The 19772-nt window shown below is 48.9% G+C and overlaps 1 protein-coding gene across 1 annotated transcript in view; it reads left to right on the plus strand.

Annotated features, from left to right (window-relative positions):
• LOC144595647 (FRAS1-related extracellular matrix protein 2-like) overlaps positions 1 to 19772 on the plus strand; it is a 132888-nt gene that overhangs the window by 22626 nt on the left and 90490 nt on the right. Inside the window, exons 3-4 of the mRNA XM_078403222.1 lie at positions 15599 to 15745; positions 18454 to 18684. Of these exons, the coding sequence (XP_078259348.1) occupies positions 15599 to 15745; positions 18454 to 18684 (378 nt within the window). The remainder of the gene's footprint in view (positions 1 to 15598; positions 15746 to 18453; positions 18685 to 19772) is intronic.

Below are 19772 nucleotides of genomic sequence, written 5' to 3' on the forward strand. Positions count from 1 at the left end.
CAGGAGAGTCATGAAGCCAGACAGCACGGACACAGGCCCTTCGGCCCGCCTTGTCCATGCTGAGTGGGTTGGCATACTGAGCTAGTCCCGTTTAGCCCATGAGGGAACAAGGAACTGCAGATGTTGGTTTACAGAAAAAGACACAAAGTGCTGGAGTGACTCAGCGGGTCGGGCGGCATCTCTGGAGAACATGGATTGTGAGCTCATTTTCCATATTCCTCTTCACCTTGGCTATCCATATATCGGAATCAAGGGATATGGGGAGAAGGCAGTGTTGTGATATTGCAGGGACTACTTTGTTGTATTAGAAGGACTACTTTGTTTGCCTGAGTAGTAATGTGTATATAAGGTAATGATGTGATTAGGTGGCCACTCTGGTTTCAGGTGGCCACGGAATAAACAGCCTGGAGTTAAGCTCCAGCATTATAACCTTTTACACACGTGTACTTGTGGTCCGTCCAGAGTCTCAACAAAGGTACAACAGGTACCGGACCACGAAGTACAACAGGCAGGAGCAGGGTACTGGTTCTGGATGATCAACCATGATCATATTGAATGGTGGTGCTGGCTCGAAGGGCCGAATGGCCTACGACTGCATCTATTGCCTATGTTTGTACTTATCTGTCCAAATATCCTTCAGAAGTCGTAGGGGGGGAAGAAAGCTGGAAAAGGGAGGTGGGCGTGGGACCCAGCATGGCAAGTGATGGGTGGATACAGGTGAGGGGGTAGTCTGGGATACTCCTTTCCCCCTATCACTCACCAGGCTTTGTCCCGCCCCAGCTTTCCCCTTACCGATTGTCCTTGTTTGTACTTATCTGTCCAAATATCCCCCCATCAGTCTGAAGAAGGTGTCTGACCTGAAGCGCCATCCGTCCATTGCTTCGCAGATGCTGCCTGACCCGCTGAGTTCCTCCGGCATTTTGTGCCTGGTTCTCTTTCACAGGTGCAAGCTGAAAGTTTGGTCATTTTCAGACTTCCAGCATCTGCAGATGTTTTTCGGTTCAATGGATGTTTATTGTCACGTCCGCAATTAAACGTCACACAGTGATTTACACATTTTGCATCAAATGTCGGTGCCGCCATGTTTGGTTCAAAGCCCAGGCCTGGCCACGTGTAGCCGCGGGGCCCTCCGTCGCCGCCGCTCCACTGCTGCGGGCCGCATCTAGTCCACGCGCTTGGCCTTGTGGATGGGCGCCCGGTCCAGCCGAGCCCCAGGCTGTTTCAGGGCCTCCAGCGGCCCACTCCCCCGCCGAGGCCCTGCGCCCCCTCCCGCACCCTGCCCGCTCACCGGCCCTCCGCCCCACTCCTTCCCCTCTGGGCGGCACCACTGCTGGGTTCCTGGAGATCACGTGGGTATTAACAGAGGTAGCAATCTCAGAGGAACAGTCAATACAAAATGCGGACTCCAGCTATTCTTGGCGTTAGGGTTAGGGAGGCACGATGGCGCAGCGGCGGAGTTGCTGCCTTACAGCGCCAGGGGCCCGGGTTCCATCCTGTCCTCGGGTGCTGTCTGTGTGGAGTTTGCACGTTCTCCCTGTGAAAGTGTGGGTTTTCTCCAGGTGCTCTGGTTTCCTCCCACATCCTAAAGACGTGCGGGTTTGCAGGTGAATTGGCTTCTGTAAATTGTCCCTTGTGTGTAGGATAGTGCTAGTGTATTGGTGATCAATGGTCAGCATGGACTCTGTGGGCCCAAGAGCGCGTTTCCATGCTATATGTGTAATCTAAACTAAACTAAGCACGCAAGCAAAGCCCCTCAATGTATTTCGGTACTTGTGACAATTATAAACCAATACCAGATTTGTGGATTACAAAGTTACCATTTGTGATCGTCTTTGAGGAAGAGTAAATGAAATAATTAAATTACAAGGAAATACTGGAGAGTAAAAGTGCAGGAAATGATTTACAGAGTTGATTCGTGCATTTTGAACCATGCATCATGCTTTCGATAGAGCGGAGCACTTTGTTAATGGTACAAACTCAAAGAGTGACATTCTGAGTAGACTAGGCAATCCACATATATAGATTTCCTTGCTGACATCCATATTAAGAGCAGTGGAATGTATAGTGTATTAGTGGGAGGAATATATTGCACATATACAGCCTATTATTTGCCAGGTTTTGTCCAACCCCAGCTCTCTTACAACTGCCTTTCCCCCCTACTACAACCAGACTGAAGAAGGCTCCTGGCCCATAGCCTCACCTGTCCATGTTCCACAGAGATTCTGCCTGGTCCGCTGACTTATTCCAGTAGTTCTATGAGGATGTTGCTCGGACTCAAGGGCCTGAGCTATAGGGAGAGGTTGAGTAGTATAAGAAAATAACTGCAGATGCTGGTACAAATCGAAGGTATTTATTCACAAAGTGCTGGAGTAACTCAGCAGGTCGGGCAGCATCTCGGGAGAGAAGGAATGGGTGACGTTTCGGGTCGAGACCCTTCTTCAGACTGATGTCAGGGGGGGCGGGACAAAGGAAGGATATAGGTGGAGACAGGAAGATAGAGGGAGATCTGGGAAGGAGGAGGGGAAGAGAGGGACAGAGGAACTATCTAAAGTTGGAGAAGTCGATGTTCATACCACTGGGCTGCAAGCTGCCCAGGCGAAATATGAGGTGCTGTTCCTCCAATTTCCGGTGGGCCTCACTATGGCACTGGAGGAGGCCCATGACAGAAAGGTCAGACTGGGAATGGGAGGGGGAGTTGAAGTGCTCGGCCACCGGGAGATCAGTTTGGTTAATACGGACCGAGCGCAGGTGTTCAGCGAACCGATCGCCGAGCCTGCGTTTGGTTTCGCCGATGTAAATAAATGTAAATAGGCTGGGACTCTATTCAATCAATCAATTAATCAATCAATACTTTATTACGGACTCAAGGTCCAGGTAAAAGCCAAGACATTACATATAATAAACATACAGAAACACAATAAGTTACACACAAAAGCACAGTCAGTTACTAACAAATTACTAACAAAAGCACAATATATTACATACAAGCAGAATGCATCAGCCATCAGTGATCAACAACAAGACAACTATACCAATGTCTCCACAACTGTGATTGGTAGCGTGTAGTACTAAACCTTATTAGTGGTAATGCCAAGAAGATCTAATTTTCAGAGTCATTAATTCGGCAAATAAATGTATACATTAAATTTCTTAGCATGGCTTGTAGGGTATTAACTCCTGCAGCCACAAGCATTTCACTTGCACTACACCATCTAGGTCTCTTAAGTAATACCCTCATGGCATCATTATAAGCTACCGGAAGACTCTGCAAGCTAGCTTTTTTATAGTTTGACCACAAGTGTGCAGTGTAGAGTGGTGTACAGTATGCTCTGAACAGAGACATCTTCACCCCATCTGTACATGCACCAAAGAATTTAGAAGATTGAGGGGGGATCTTATAGAAACTTACAAAATTCTTAAGGGGTTGGACAGGCTAGGTGCAGGAAGATTGTTCCCGATGTTGGGGAAGTCCAGAACAAGGGGCCATGGTTTAAGGATAAGGGGGAAGTCTTTTAGGACCGAGATGAGAAAGTTTTTTTTTCACACAGAGAGTGATGAATCTGTGGAATTCTCTGCCACAGAAGGTAGTTGAGGCCAGTTCATTGGCTATATTTAAGAGGGAGTTAGATGTGGCCCTTGTAGCTAAAGGGATCAGGGGGTATGGAGAGAAGGCAGGTACGGGATACTGAGTTGGATGATCAGCCATGATCATATTGAATGGCGGTGCAGGTTCGAAGGGCCGAATGGCCTACTCCTGCACCTATTTTCTATGTTTCTATGTTTCTAAACTTAGGAAGCCCAGGAAGATGAGGGGCGATCTTATAGAGGGGTATAAAACGATGAGAGGAATAGATCGGGTAAATGCACCGAGTCTCGTGCCCAGAGTAGAGGAATCGAGGACCAGATGACATAGGTTTGAGGTGAGGGGGGGGAAAGATTTCATAGGGATCTGAGGAGTAACTTTTTCACACAGAGGGTGGTGGGTGAATGGAATGAGCTGCCAGAGGAGGTAGTTGAGGCGGGTACCATTGCAACGTTTTGGAAGCATTTAGACAGGTACATGGTTAGGACAGGTTTGGAGGGATATGGACCAGACACAGGCAGGTGGGACTAGTGTAGCTGGGACGTGAGGGCAGGTTGCGCTGAAGGGCCTGTTTCCACGCTGTATTAGCCCATGATACTCTGTGCATTTAAAAACAAAAATGTTAAACATTTACTTGGAGCTCAGTGGGCAGAAGTGAGAAGCTCGTGTTGGGAAAGACAGAGTTGCGTTGTACGGAGGTCTCCATTAACTGGGCTGCCAGTGTACAGAACAAGGAACGTCACCTCAGTGGGCAGCACGGTGGCGCAGCGGTAGAGCTACTGCCTTACAGCGCCAGGGACCCGGGTTCGATCCCGACTACGGGTGCTTGTCTGCCCAGAGTTTGTACGTTCTCCCCTGACCTGCGTTGGTTTTCTCCGAGATCTTCGTTTTCCTCCCATGCTCCAAAGCCATACGGGTTTGTAGGTTAATTGGCTTGGTGTAAGTGTTAATTATCCCTAGTGTGTGTAGGATAGTGTTAGTGTGCGGGGATCGCTGGTCGGCGCGGACACGGTGGGCTGAAGGGCCTGTTTCTGCGCTGTATCTCTAAACAAAACCAAACTAAACTAAACTAAACTAAACAGTCTGAAGAAGGGTCTTGACCCGAAACGTCACCCATTCCTTCTCTCCCGAGATGCTGCCTGACCCGCTGAGTTACTCCAGCATTTTGTGAATAAATACCTTCGATTTGTACCAGCATCTGCAGTTATCTTCTTATACTAAAGTAAACAACTCCTCTTCCGTTTGGAGCTCGGAGAGGTGTGATCTGCCAGGGAGATCTGGTGGGAGGCAGCAGAAAGGCCAGGCAAGTTCAGGATGATTTTATTTAATGTTGCTCCACCACACTTCCCTTCATGTACGCCCCTGGCTCCCAGCCTAATCCTTTCACTCCATCATTCCACCTGCATCACCTTGGAGACTCCTTTCACTCCAAGCATTAAGCTGCCGATAAAGACTGTAATCTGCAGCTGCCAACTGCGTTGGGTTCTTGCCCAGTGCCCTTGTTCCAGCTGCCAGCTCTTACATAACTGCCGGGTGCAGGGTGAGATGCAAGTGAGTGTTGAATTGTCATATGTCCAGACCAGTACAGGCAGACAGACAGACAGACAGACCAGTACAGACAGGGCCAGTGAGCTGCTTATCTGCCGCAGCGTAACAAGCCCGTCACACATCACATGGAGGGTATATGGGTGAATGCACACAGCCTTTTACCCAGAGGAGGGGGATCAAGAACCAGGGGACACAGGGCAGCACATTGGCGCAGCAGTAGAGTTGCTGCCTTACTGCACCAGAGACCCAGGTTCGATCCTGACTATGGGTGCTGTCTGTACAGAGTTTGTACGTTCTCCCCGCGACCCCATGGGTTTTCTCCAGTTGCTCCGGTTTCTTCCCACACTCCAAAGACGCACAGGTTTAACGGTTAATTGGCTTCAGTAGAGTGGTAAATGGTTCCGAGCGTGTAGAGTAGTGTTAGTGTATGGGTTGATCGCTGGTCGGCGGGGACTTGGAGGGCTGAAGGACCTGTTTCCGCGCTGTATCTCTAAATTAAACTAAAGTAAACTAAAAAATATGCTTAAGGCGAAAGGGAAAAGATTTAATAGGAATCCGAGGGGCAACTTTTTCACACTGAGAGTGGTAGGTGTATGGAACGTGCTGCCAGAGGAGGTAGTTGAAGCAGGTTCTATAGCAGCGTTTAAAAGACATTCGGATAGGTACATGGATAGGAAAGGTTTAGTGGGATATCGGTCAAATGTAGACAAATGGGACTAGCTTAGATGGGGCACTTAGGTCAGCATGGATGATTGGCAGCAAAGGGTGTAAATCCGTGCTGTATGAATCTGTAACTCTATATATAATAAACACATTTTCATTTAATTAATAACATAATACTTGTTCACAAAAAACAAGGTCCGTAGTGCAACCAAAGACACAGTCCACAGAAGATCATAGTTGCTGAGGTTAGTGTTGTGCAGTGTTCAAGAGCCTGATGGTTGCTGGGAAGAAGCTGTTCTTGAACCTGGAGGTCACGGTTTTCAGGCTCCTGTACCTTCTTCCCGATGGTAGCAGCGAGATGAGAGCGTGGCCAGGGTGGTGTGGGTCTTTGATGACGCTGGCTGCCTTTTTGAGGCAGCGCCTCCTGTAGAACCCTTCGATGGTGGGGAGGTCAGTACCTGTGATGGGCCCTCGATGGTGGGGAGGTCAGTACCTGTGATGGGCCTTCGATGGTGGGGAGGTCAGTACCTGTGATGGGCCTTCGATGGTGGGGAGGTCAGTACCTGTGATGGACCGGGCAGTGTCCACCACTCTCTGTAGTCTCCTTCGTTCCTGGGCATTTGAGTTGCTGAACCAGGCCGTGATGCAACCAGTCAGTGTGCTCTCCACCGTAGATTGGATACCGAATCTCCTGAACACAGGAGAATGTAGGAGCCTTTAGACTATTCCTGACAAGTTTTTCTAATGGTGATCATGGTGTATCTCCTGGCCTGGGAGCAAGCAGCATATCCAATCTGGCAGATCCCTCCTGTATTAGGATCTGCACGTTTCTCACCACAAGTAGAGATAGAGTCATAGAGCCACACAGTGTGGAAACAGGCCCTTCGGCCCAACTTCGTCCATGCGATCCCTGATGCCCCATCTACACTAGTCCTACCTGCCCACGGGTGGCCCATATCAACAGGTACATGGATAGGATCTTCATGCTCTTGCTGACGTCCCACAGCAGGGTGTTGTGCTTTGCCTGTGCTCTCATTTCCAAAGATTAGTTGCCCTTTTCAACAAGCCCTGCTTGAACACACCACGAAGCACTAATTTGTCATGTGGTTTCAACACCATAAACCTTTCCTATCCATGTACCCGTCCAAGTGCCTTTTAAATGTTGTTATAGTACCTGCCTCAACAAACTGCAAATACCCACCACACTCTGTGTGAAAAGGTTGTCCCTCAAGTTCCTAGTAAATCTTTCCTGCCTCACCTGAAACCTACTAGTTCCTTCATCCCCTGCCCTGGGTACAAGACTGTGTGCATTCTCATTCTCATGATTTTATACACCTCCATAGGTTCACCCCTCAGCCTCCTGCACTCCAATGATTAACGTTGTCGCCTGTGCCCAACCTCTCCCTCAGGCCCTCACTGATTGCCAGCATCTGGGACCTCTCTCACTGTCCCTGCGATCCCTGCGACCTCTCTCACTGTCCCTGCGATAGCGGGGCGGCACGGTGGCGCAGCGGTGGAGTTGCTGCCTTACAGCGAATGCAGCGCCGGAGACTCGGGTTCGATCCTGACTACGGGCGCCGTCTGTACGGAGTTTGTACGTTCTCCCCGTGACCTGCGTGGGTTCTCTCCGAGATCTTCGGTTTCCTCCCACACTCCAAAGACGTACAGGTTTGTAGGTTAATTGGCTGGGCAAAATGTAAAAATTGGGTGTAGGATAGTGTTAGTGTGCGGGGATCGCTGGGCGGCGCGGACCCGGTGGGCCGAAGGGCCTGTTTCTGCGCTATATCTCTAAAAATCTAAAATCACTCTCTCTCGACGCCGGCTAGAATGTGGCCTTATCTGGCAGCCAGGGAGAGTGTTCTTTAAGTGTCCCCATCACTCTCTGATCACTGCACTACATTGTGTTGACAACCGTGCTAAATATAACGTGGCCCAGTGCAGGAATAGCATGGGCTTCCTTTTGAATGCTTCGTCCGTCCTGTCCAATGGCGTTCCAAACATTCTCTCGACTCCTTTCATTATTTTTTTTTGTGGACTAGCTGGATTAGACAATAGGTGCAGGAGGATGCCATTCGCCCCTTCGAGCCAGCACCGCCATTCAATGTGATCATGGCTGATCATTCTCAATCAGTACCCCGTTCCTGCCTTCTCCCCATACCCCCTGAATTAGAACGTGCACCCTAAACGCAACCATATGTACGCACGCCCAAAGGAACTGAAGAAGGGTCTTGATCCGAAACATCACCCATCCCTTCTCTCCGGAGATGCTGCTTGTTCCGCTGAGTTGCTCCAGTATTTTGTGTCTATCAAAGGAGTTGAAATTCTGCTTTGAATTGGAGCATTGCGTGCAGTTCTGGTCGCTCCATTACAGGAAGGATGTGGAGACTTTGGAGAGGGTACAGATGAGACTCACCACAGTGATGCATGGATTAGAGGGCATTAGGTATAACATGAGGTTGGACCAATTTGGGTAGTTTTCTCTGGAACGCTGGCAGTTGAAGAGAGACCTGATAGAAATATATAACATTATGAGAGGCATAGATAGATAAGGTACGCGGTCAGAACCATTTTTCCCCAGGACGGATATGTCAAAGACTGGAGGTCATAGCTTTAAGGCAAGAGGGGCAAAGTTTAAAGGAGATGTGTGGGGCAGGTTTTTTACACAGAGGGTGGTGGGTGCCTGGAACGTGCTGCCAGGGATGGTGGTGGAGGCAGATACGATAGTGGCGTTGAGGAGTCTTTGGATGGATATTGATATGCAGGGAATGGCGGGATATGGATTATGTGCAGGCAGATAAGAGTTGATCTTGGCATCATGTTCGGCACAGACATTGTGGGCCGAAGGGCCTGTTCCTGTGCTGTACTGTTCTGTGTATCGAAGAAACTTCAAACCAGCCAGTGTGTCTACATTCCCAAAGCCCTGTCACAGTATTGCATGTGGGCACTTTGTGAAAATCCTTAGTCTCGCTGTATAAATCCCCCAACCTTTGAAGTGTTATTAGCAGTTTAAACATCCTCTACTGTATTGCGGGGAAAGGCTTTGTGCTAATGCTAACGGGATGCATCGGTGGCAGTTGGTCGCAGTCTGGTTTCTTGTCCCGGCCCCTTTCATCAGCCTGATTTTCTGTTGCTTGGGTGGTCTGTGGAAGCCACTGGTCTCCACGTCTGTCCTCGCTGTGTGTGTGATAAAGCTGGTGGAGACACAGCGCACTGCAGCTCCCCGGAGCTGGGAACACACAGCCTCTTCAAGGTCCACTCCAATCCCAGCCACAGGCTAACCCACGTCCACACCCAAGCCAGGCTAGGTACAGAGAGGAGGGAGGGAGGGTGGGAGAGGGAGAGGGAGAGAGGGAGAAAGAGAGAGAGGGGTAGGGAGAGGGAGAGGGGGATAGGGAGGGGGATAGGGAGGGGGGGAAAGGAGAGGGAGAGGGGAGAGGGAGTGAGGGGAGTGAGGGGGAGAAAGAGAGAGATAGGGAGAGGGAGAGAAAGGGAGAGGGGGATAGGGAGGGGGAGGGAGAGAGAGAGGGGGAAGGAGAGGGGGAGAGGGAGGGAGGGGGAGAGAGAGAGGGGGGGCAAGAGAGAGACAGAGAGAGTGGGAGAGAGAAGGAGAGAGAGAGAGAGAGAGAGAGAGAGAGAGAGAGAGGAGAGAGAGAGAGAGAGAGAGAGAGAGAGGGAGAGGGGGAATAGGGAGGGTGGAGGGAGAGAGAGTGGGGGAAGGAGGGAGGGGGAGAGGGAGGGGAGGGGGAGAGAGAGAGGGGGGGGGCAAGAGAGAGACAGAGAGAGTGGGAGAGAGAAGGAGAGAGAGAGAGAGAGAGAGAGAGAGAGAGAGAGAGAGAGAGAGAGAGAGAGAGAGAGAGAGAGAGAGAGAGAGAGAGGGGAATAGGGAGGGGGAGGGAGAGAGAGTGGGGGGAAGGAGAGGGGGAGAGGGAGGGAGGGGGAGAGAGAGAGAGGGGAGAGAGAGAGAGAGGGAGAGGGAGAGGAAGGGAGGGGGAGAGAGAGAGGGGGAGAGAGAGGGGGAGAGGGAGAGAGAGAGGGGGAGAGAGAGAGGGGGGGAGGGGGGGAGGGAGGGAGGGAGGGAGAGAGAGAGAGAGAGAGCTAGCTGTGGGGATGATTCTAGACCTTTGTCAATGGAAATAAAACCTGTCGAGTGAGCTCACAGCTGTGTGCATGTGCCAGTGCATTCATCGCTGTTCTGGTGCCGTGACCGATGCCACACAGCCCAGTGAACTCTGTAACAGCCCACAGAGAAATAGGCCAGACACTCCTGAAAGAAGGCGTTGGGTTATAAATAGAAATACTGATAGATATACATAGGTAAGTCCTAGGGATACACAGAACATAGAACAGCACAGGAACAGGCCCTTTGGCCAATAATGTTTGTGACCCGAAACGTCACCCATTCCTTCTCTCCGAGATGCTGCCTGACCTGCTGAGTTACTCCAGCATTTTGTGAATAAATACCTTCGATTTGTACCAGCATCTGCAGTTATTTTCCTACGGGGACAATTTACACTTACACCAAGCCAATTAACCTACAAACCTGTACGTCTTTGGTGTTGGAGGAAACCGAAAGTCTCGGAGAAAACCCACGCAGGTCACAGGCAGAACATATAAACTCTGTACAGACAGCACCCGTAGTCAGGATGGAACCAAGGTCTATGGCGCTGCAAGGCAGCAACTCTACCGACCCTTCTTGGGGCTGATTCCTTCTGCACATCTGTAAGTCTGTAAATCAGTCTGAAGAAGGAGGCTGGCCTGTAAAGCTGGTCCATTTATAACTTCACAAGGCCTCAGTCAACACAACATTTTCTCAAGGGGAGGAGAGCAGAATAGTCTGGCCTGGGGACACATAGAAACATAGAAAATAGGTGCAGGAGGAGGCCATTTGGCCCTTCGAGCCAGCACCCCCATTCATTGTGGTCATGGCTGATCATCCACAATCAGTAACCTGCCTTCTCCCCATATCACTTGATTCCATTAGCCCCTAGAACTCTATCTAACGCTCTTTTAAATTCATCCAATAAATTGGCCTCTACTGCCTTCCATGGCAGAGAATTCCACAAATTCACAACTCTCTGGGTGAAAACATTTTTTCTCACCTCAGTTTTAAATGGCCTCCCCTTTATTCTTAGACTGTGGCCCCCAGTTCTGGACTCCCCCAACGTTGGGAACATTTTTCCCGCATCTAGCTTGTCCAGTCCTTTTATAATTTTATACGTTTCAATAAGATTCCCTCTCATCCTTCTAAATTCCAGTGAATACAAGCCCAGTCTCTCCTCATATGACAGTCCCGCCATCCCGGGGATTAACCTCGTGAACCTACGCGGCACTGCCTCAATAGCAAGGATGTCCTTCCTCAAATTAAGAGACCAAAACTGCACACAATTCTCCAGATGTGGTCTCACCAGGGCCCTGTACAACTGCAGAAGGACCTCTTTACTCCTATACTCAAATCCTCTCGTTATGAAGCCCAACATTCCATTAGCTTTCTTCACTGCCTGCTGTATCTGCATGTTTACTTTCAGTGACTGGTGTACAAGGACACCCAGGTCTCGTTGCACTTCCCTGTTTCCTAATCTGACACCACTTAACCCTTTGTGTACGGGTGGAATTGAACGATGCAGCAACCAAACTCCCCTTGTGGAATCATATCATATCATATATCTACAGCCGGAAACAGGCCTTTTCGGCCCTCCAAGTCCGTGCCGCCCAGTGATCCCCGTACATTAACACTATCCTACACCCACTAGGGACAATTTTTACATTTACCCAGCCAATTAACCTACATACAATATGCCCATTCCCCTTCATTACTTTCTTCCACTGAGAAATTTTGCGCCCCATATCTGAGGAAGGATGTGCCGGCTCTGGAGAGGGTCCAGAGGAGGTTTACAAGAATCATCCCAGGTATGAGTGGGTTAACTTAAGATGAGCGCTTCACGACACTGGACCTGTACTCGCTGGAGTTTAGAAGAATGAGGGGGGACCTCATTGAAACGTACCGAATATTGAAAGGCTTGGATAGTGTGGATGTGGAGAGGATGTTTCCACTGGTGGGAGAGTCCAGGACCAGAGGTCATAGTCTCAGAATTAAAGGCCATTCCTTCAGGAAGGAGATAAGGAGAAATTTCTTTAGTCAGAGGGTGGTGAATCTGTGGAATTCTTTGCCACAGAAGGGTATGGAGGCTCTCAATTGATATTTTTAATGCAGTGATAGATAGATTTTTGATCAGTCCGGCTGTCAAGGGTTTTCGGGAGAAGGCAGGAGAATGGGGTTAGGAGGGAGAGATAGATCAGCCATGATTGAATGGCGGAGTGGACTTGATGGGCCGAATGGCCAAATTCTGCTTCTATCACTTATGACCTTATGACCACTGACCATTCAGCTAAGAATGAAATTGATTTGTGTGTTGAGGCACGGTCATCTAAAAAGAGTGTAACATTGGCGTACAGACGTACAGGTTTGTAGGTTAATTGGCTGGGTAAAATGTAAAAATTGTCCCTAGTGGGTGTAGGATAGTGCTAATGTACGGGGATCGCTGGGCGGCGCGGACTTGGTGGGCCGAAAAGGCCTGTTTCCGCGCTGTAATATATATGATATGATATGATATGATATTGGCAACTAATGTTCCTTACACTTGTCTTGACTAACCACAGTTTAATTTTCAATGGAATTATTGATGTTCACCGCCAGTCCTCTGGAAGTCCTTGATAAATCAATTCTGCAACTTAACTCAACTTAAGCCAGCACGTTCTTTTCTTAAGATAGACACAAAAAGCTGGAGCAACTCAGCGGGACAGGCAGCATCTCTGGAGAGGAATGGGCGACATTTTGGGTCGAGACCCTTCTTCAGAAGAAGGTTCTCAACCCGAAACATCACCCAGTCCTTCTCTCCAGAGATGCTGCCTGTCCCACTGAGTTACTCCAGCTTTTTGTGTCTATTTTCAGTTTAAGCCAGCATCTGCATTTCCATCTTACACGTTCTTTTCTTATGTGGACTTCCATTTGAGTTTCCTCCGGGTGCTCCGGTTTCCTCTCGCATCCTAAAGATGTGGGTTTGTAGGTTAATTGACCTCTGTAATCTGCCCCTAGTGTGGGGGGAGCGAATGAGAAAGTGGAATAACATAGAACTAGTGTGAACGGGCGATCGTTGGTCTGCATGGACTCGGTGGGCCGAAGGGCCTGTTTCCGTGGCCCCAAGGGATTGTTTCCTCTCTGTGATGCTATGACTACGATCTGTGACGCTACGATCAATGAAAAGCAGAGTTGTGAATCTGTGGAATTCTCTGCCTCAGAAGGCAGTGGAGGCCAATTCTCTGAATGCATTCAAGAGAGAGCTGGATAGAGCTCTTAATGGATAGCGGAGTCAGGGGGTATGGGGAGAAGGCAGGAACGGGGTACTGATTGAGAATGATCAGCCATGATCACATTGAATGGCGGTGCTGGCTCGAAGGGCTGAATGGCCTCCTCCTGCACCTATTGTCTATTGTCTAAACTAAACCCTCTATGTCACAAAGGGACTGAGGCCCCTCAAATCTCCCACCTCTTGTTTTAAGGCTGGGAAAAAGACTGTGAGTGTTCACTTTATCCGTGCCCCTCGTGATCTTGTACACCTCAATAAGGTCACCCCTCAGCCTCCCACGCTCCAAAGACAAAAGTATCCAAACTCTCCCTGTAACTCAAACCTACAAAGCCCAGGTCACATCCTGGTGAATCTCTTCTGCACCCTTTTCAACTTAACGACATCCTTCCTGTAGCTGGGTGACCAGAACTGTACACAGTGCTCCAAGTGTGGTCTCACCATCGTTCAGATGAATTATTAGAATTATGTATCAAACCGTGCTATTAGAACTGTGACTGGCTGGTAGAGAGTAAAACCCAAGGGAATGATTTGCTGTCTCTATAAGGGTTGTTATGAATGTAACGTGGTCAATCTCTACAGCATCTTCTTCTTAAACCCTTGGCTCCCCTGGGGAGCATAGGCCATTGACAAATGTCCTCCACCTCACTCGGTTGTTGGCGGTTCTTTCGAGATCTCCCCAGTTGCGCCCACTCCCAGACATTTCTGCCTGGACACCTCCTCTCCAGCTGTTCCTGGGGCAACCTCTTTTCCTTTTTCCTTGTGGGATCCATTTCAGGGCTTGCCGGGCGATGTTTGCGGCAGGTTTTCTGAGGGTGCGTCCAATCCAACTCCATTTTCTCCTTCGAATTTGTAAGTCAAGGGGATCCTGGCTTGTTCTTGTCCACAGGTCCGCATTGCTTACTTTGTCTCTCCACCAGATGTTCAGTATCAGAATCAGAATCAGAATCAGAATAACCTTTATTGTCATCCAAAAAAACCCCCAAGTCTTTTGGACGAGATTTTGTCACCCACAGTCCAACAATAAGAGCAATAAAAATAAGCAATTACACACACAATCACAAACCAACACAAAACAAAAAAAAGAGAAACATCCATCACAGTGAGTCTCCTCCAGTCACCTCCTCACTGTGATGGAAGGCCAGAATGTCTTTTCTCTTTCCCTGCCGTCTTCTCCCGCGGTCAGGCTGTTGGAGTTGCCACGTTCCAGGCCGCGCCGGACGGTGAAAAGTCCGCAGCGGGCCGACCCGAGCCCCGGGATTCTCCTGAGGCAGGTGTTAATGAATGTTTGCAGCCTGTGTGTTGTGTGTTCCGTTGTTTTCCATGTCTCTGATCCATACAGCATCACCTGCTTCACATTGGAGTTAAAGATGCGTATTTTGGTGTTGATTGAGATGTATTTTGAGCTCCAGATCTTCCTGAGCATGTTAAACACCACCCTAGCCTTATTGATTCTGCTTTTAATGTCTGCATCTGCCCCTCTGGTGGTGTCCACAACACTGCCTAGGTATGTGAATATTTCTAGCTCCTCCAGGGCAGTGCTGGGCATGAGGACAGGGTTGCTGGTTTTGGACTGGATCTTCACCACCTGTGTCTTTGCTGTATTGGGTGCAAGACCAAGTTTTGTTGCAGCTTGTAAGAGTCTGTCCGTCTTCTCCTGCATTTGTATCTGTACCTGCATTTTGTATTTGAGGAGGCAGACGAAGCAGTCCCTAGTCCTCCAGGTTGGGGGTTGGGCGTTGGGCGTGGGGTTAACTACCCCACCCTGGAAAAAAGTGGGAGTTACAGAAACATTGACGAATGAAAACCAAATTACACACTTGGTTGAAGAAGGTTCCCCAGTGACGGGAAACATGACGCTTCCCAGTACAAACCATGTTCCCAATGTTGGGGGAGTCCAGAACCAGGGGCCACAGTTTAAGAATAAGGGGTAGGCCATTTAGAACGGAGATGAGGAAAAACCTTTTCAGTCAGAGAGTTGTGAATCTGTGGAATTCTCTGCCTCAGAAGGCAGTGGAGGCCAATTCTCTGAATCCATTCAAGAGAGAGCTAGATAGAGCTCTTAAGGATAGCGGAGTCAGGGGGTATGGGGAGAAGGCAGGAACGGGGTACTGATTGAGAATGATCAGCCATGATCACATTGAATGGCGGTGCTGGCTCGAAGGGCCGAATGGCCTCCTCCTGCACCTATTGTCTATTGTCTATTGTCTCATCATTGTTCGTGTTCGTGACCTGGCTCACCGCACTGGTGCCATCTGCAAACTTATAGAGCTGAATTTGGCCTCACAGTCATGAATGTGGTGTCATGAGGGAGTGTAGCGGGGGGCCGAGAACGCATCCTTGCAGACCACCAGCGTTGTCTACACTCAATACAGCTATGATCTATTGACCGACTGTATGGGACAATGTCTAAAGTTGTGTTCTCCCCTCATGTTTGTTTCAGGAGGTAATAAGCTGCCGAACCAGCTCTTCCGTCTGAACTGGGCATGGATTTCTCTGGAGAAGGAATATTACGTGATAGACGAGAATTCCAAGTTTCTGGTGGTGATACTAAAACGCAGAGGCTATCTTGGAGAAACCTCGTTTGTTGGTAAGGTGCCCTGAAGAATTACCTTAAATTTCAATATTTCCCTCCTAGAAATACCATCGGACTGCAGGCAATACCATCGGACTGTGTTTTAGTAAATTAATCGAACTCTCCAATTTTACCCCCCACCCCCACTTTCCCCTCCCCCACTCCCCCCATTTCCCTCCTCTCTTTCCCATGCCCCACCTGGATGCACACCCATTTATGCTTTTCCCTTTCCCCACCTGACCCCTTCCACCGACATTCCTTCCTCCGGCTTCACATTTTGTGCCTCTTCAATTCTTATCTCCTTATCTTATACATTTTGCGTCTGTGGCACTTTCCGATCCATATACCTGTCCTACCTAATGTCTTCCACAGACATTGTGGGCTGAAGGGCCTGTTCTTTGGTCGTACTGTTCAATGGTCTGAATGGGACTAGGCTAGATGGGGCACCTTGGTCGGCACGGGCGGGTTGGGCCGAAGGGCCTGTTTCCGTTCTGCGTGACTCTATGACTCTAAATGATCAGTGTTGAATCATCCTGGGCCAGTGTGGTGTTTGCAATGAAACTTGGCAATCGAGAAGCAGATTATTAACGCTAATAAGCCCAACACGACAGCAGGTGAAAGTGCCTGTGAGACTGAAGCCCGTGCCAAGTGTGGAACATGATAGCTCATCCTCACCGCTCCCTGGCTCCATTCACAGCTTGGAAACCCTCCATGCAACCCATCAATTAAACACACCCCTCAGCTCAAACAGAGTCCTAGAATCACACAGCCGTATCGCACGGAAACAGGCCCTTCGGCCCACCTTGTCCATGCCAACCAAGTTGGCAGACTGAGCTAGTCCCGTTTACCTGCATTTGGCCCATTTCCCACCGAACCTTAGACAGACACAAAGTGCTGGAGTAACTCAGCGGGACAGGCAGAATCTCTGGAGAGAAGGAATGGGTGACGTTTCCCGATGAGTTACTCCAGCTTTTTGTGTCTATCTTCGGTTTAAACCCGCATCTGCAGTTCCTTCTCCCACTGAACCTTTCCTATCCAAATATTTAGTTTAGGATCATAATTGTCGCCTGTACCATAGAAACATAGCAAACTGGGTACAGGAGAAGGCCATTCGGCCCTTCGAGCCAGCACCGCCATTCAATATGATCATGGCTGATCATCCAAACTCAGTACCCTGTTCCTGCATTCTCCCCATATCCCTTGATTCCATGAGCCCTAAGAGCTATATCTAACTCTCTCTTGAATACTTCCAGCTTAATGGCATTTTTCTTATAATAGTGTGACCAAAACCTAACACAATATTCCAAGAAGTTCATAATATGTTCATAAATCATAGGAGCAGAATTAGGCCTTGTGGCCCATCGAGCCGACTCCACCATTCAGTCATGGCTGATCTATCTTTCACTCTCAACCCCATTCTCCTGCCTTCTCCCGAAAACCCTTGACAGCCAGACTGATCAAAAATCTATCTATCACTGCCTTAAAAATATCCATTGAGAGCCTCCATTGCCTTCTGAGGCAAAGAATTCCACAAAATCACCTAAGTGGGACAGGCCCTTAAACTTCAGCGAGTACAGGCCCAGAGCCATCGAATGCTCACCATACGTTAACCCAATCATCCCCAGGGTCATTCTCATAAACTGGCAAAGAAGGGCCTGAAAAAGGGTCCTGACCCGAAACATCACCTGTCCATGTCCTCCAGAGATGCTGCCTGACCCGCCGAGTTACTCCAGCACTTTCTGTCTTTTTTGTCTTAAACAGCATCTGTGGTTCCTTGTATCTCTACAATTCTCCAAGCTCACTCACCAACATCGTGAGCCAAACACAAAGTGCTGGAGGAACTCAGCGGGTCAGGCAGCATCTGTGGAGGGGATGGATAGGTGACGTTTTGGGCTGGTGTCCCTCTCTGCCTCACCAACATCTTGTACATCTTTACTTTTAGTTTAGTTTAGTCTTTTAATTTAGAGATACAGCACGGAAAATAAGTCCCTTCGGCCCACCAAGTCCACACCGACCAGCGATCCCTGTACACTGGCACCATCCTACACACTCGGGACTGTTTACAATTTACAGAAGCCAATTAACCTGCACACCTGTAGGTATTTAGAATATGTGTGGAAACCGGAGCACCCGGAGAAAACCCATGTGGTCACAGGGAGAACGTACAAACTCCGTACAAGACAGCAACCGTAGTCAGGATCGAACCCGGGTCTCTGGCGCTGTGAGGCAGCAACTCTACCGCTGCACCACTGTGCTGCCCAGATTGCACAATCTATATATATATATATATGATTGTCGGCACGGTGGCGCAGCGGTAGAGTTGCTGATTACAGCTAATGCAGCGCCGGAGACTCAGGTTCGATCCTGACTATGGGCGCCGTCTGTACGGAGTTTGTACGTTCTCCCCGTGACCTGCGTGGGTTTTCTCCGAGATCTTCAGTTTCCTACCACACTCCCACATGTAGGTTAATTGACTGGGTAAATGTTTAAAAAAATTGTCCCTAGTGTGTGTAGGATAGTGTTAATGTGTGGGGAACGCTGGGCGGCGCGGACTCGTTGGGCCGAGGGGCCTGTATCTCTAAATCTAAAAAAAAAATCTAAAAAATTGTGCTTTAAAATGATGCTTGATAAGAATCCATCCATTGATTTTGGTGGTCTAAGACTCATAATATACGTGTGATTGGGTTGTATTTTGAGGCCGCCGTTCTGTGTTTTGTTGACAGGGATTGGGACCAAGGATGTCACGGCTCAGAAGGATAAGGATTTCAGGGGGAAATCACAGAAACAGGTGCAGTTCAACCCTGGACAATCAACGGCAACTTGGAGAGTACAGATTTTGACAGACCACAAATACGAACAGTCGGAAACATTCCAGATTGTTCTATCAGAGCCGGTCATGGCTGTTCTCGAATTCCCAGAGATCGCAACCGTGGAAATTCTTGACCCGGGTGATGGTAAGTATTGTTATTTTACTGTCACGGACTCGTACAGCATAGAAACAGGCCCTTCGGCCCCTCTCATACATGCCAACCAAGATGCCCCGTCTGAGGTAGTCCCACCTGCCCGCGTTTGGCCCACGTCCCTCTAAACCATTCATATCCATGTACCTGTCCCAATGTCTTTTAAATATCGTTATAGCACCTGCATCATCTACCTCCCCTGACAGTTTGTTCCAAATACCCACCACCCTCTGTGTGAAGAGGTTGCCCCTTAGGTTCCCATTAAACCTTTCCTCCCTCACCTTAACATAGAAATATAGAAACATAGAAAATAGGTGCAGGAGTAGGCCATTCGGCCCTTCGAGCCTGCACCGCCATTCAATATGATCATGTCTGATCATCCAACTCAGTATCCCGTACCTGCCTTCTCTCCATACCCCCTGATCCCTTTAGCCACAAGGGCCACATCTAACTCCCTCTTAAATATAGCCAATGAACTGGCCTCAACTACCTTCTGTGGCAGAGAATTCCACAGATTCACCACTCTCTGTGTGAAAAAAAACTTTCTCATCTCGGTCCTAAAAGACTTCCCCCTTATCCTTAAACTGTGACCCCTTGTTCTGGACTTCCCCAACATCGGGAACAATCTTCCTGCGTCTAGCCTGTCCAACCCCTTAAGAATTTTGTAAGTTTCTATAAGATCCATGACCTATGTCCTCTAGTTCTTGATTCCTTTACACTGGGCAAAAGACTGCTCATCTACTCGATCTATTCCTTTCCGGATTTAGTACACCTCTATAAGACCAACCCTCAGCCTCCTACGCACCAAGGAATAAAGTCCTACCCCTGTTCAACCTCTCCCGAAAACTCAGTCCCTCATGTCCTGGCAACATCCTCGTAATCCTTCTCTGTATCCTTTCCAGCTTAACCACATCTTTCCTATAACAGGGTGACCAAAACTGAACACAATACTCCAAATGTGGTCTCACCAACGTCTTCCACAACTGTAGCATGACCTCCCAACATCTATACTCAATACTCTGACTGATGGCCAATGTGCCAACAGCCTTCGTGACCGCTCTATCTACCTGTGACACCAACTT

The sequence above is a fragment of the Rhinoraja longicauda genome, chromosome 7 (genome assembly GCF_053455715.1).
Source record: "Rhinoraja longicauda isolate Sanriku21f chromosome 7, sRhiLon1.1, whole genome shotgun sequence".
Lineage (NCBI taxonomy): Eukaryota > Metazoa > Chordata > Chondrichthyes > Rajiformes > Arhynchobatidae > Rhinoraja > Rhinoraja longicauda.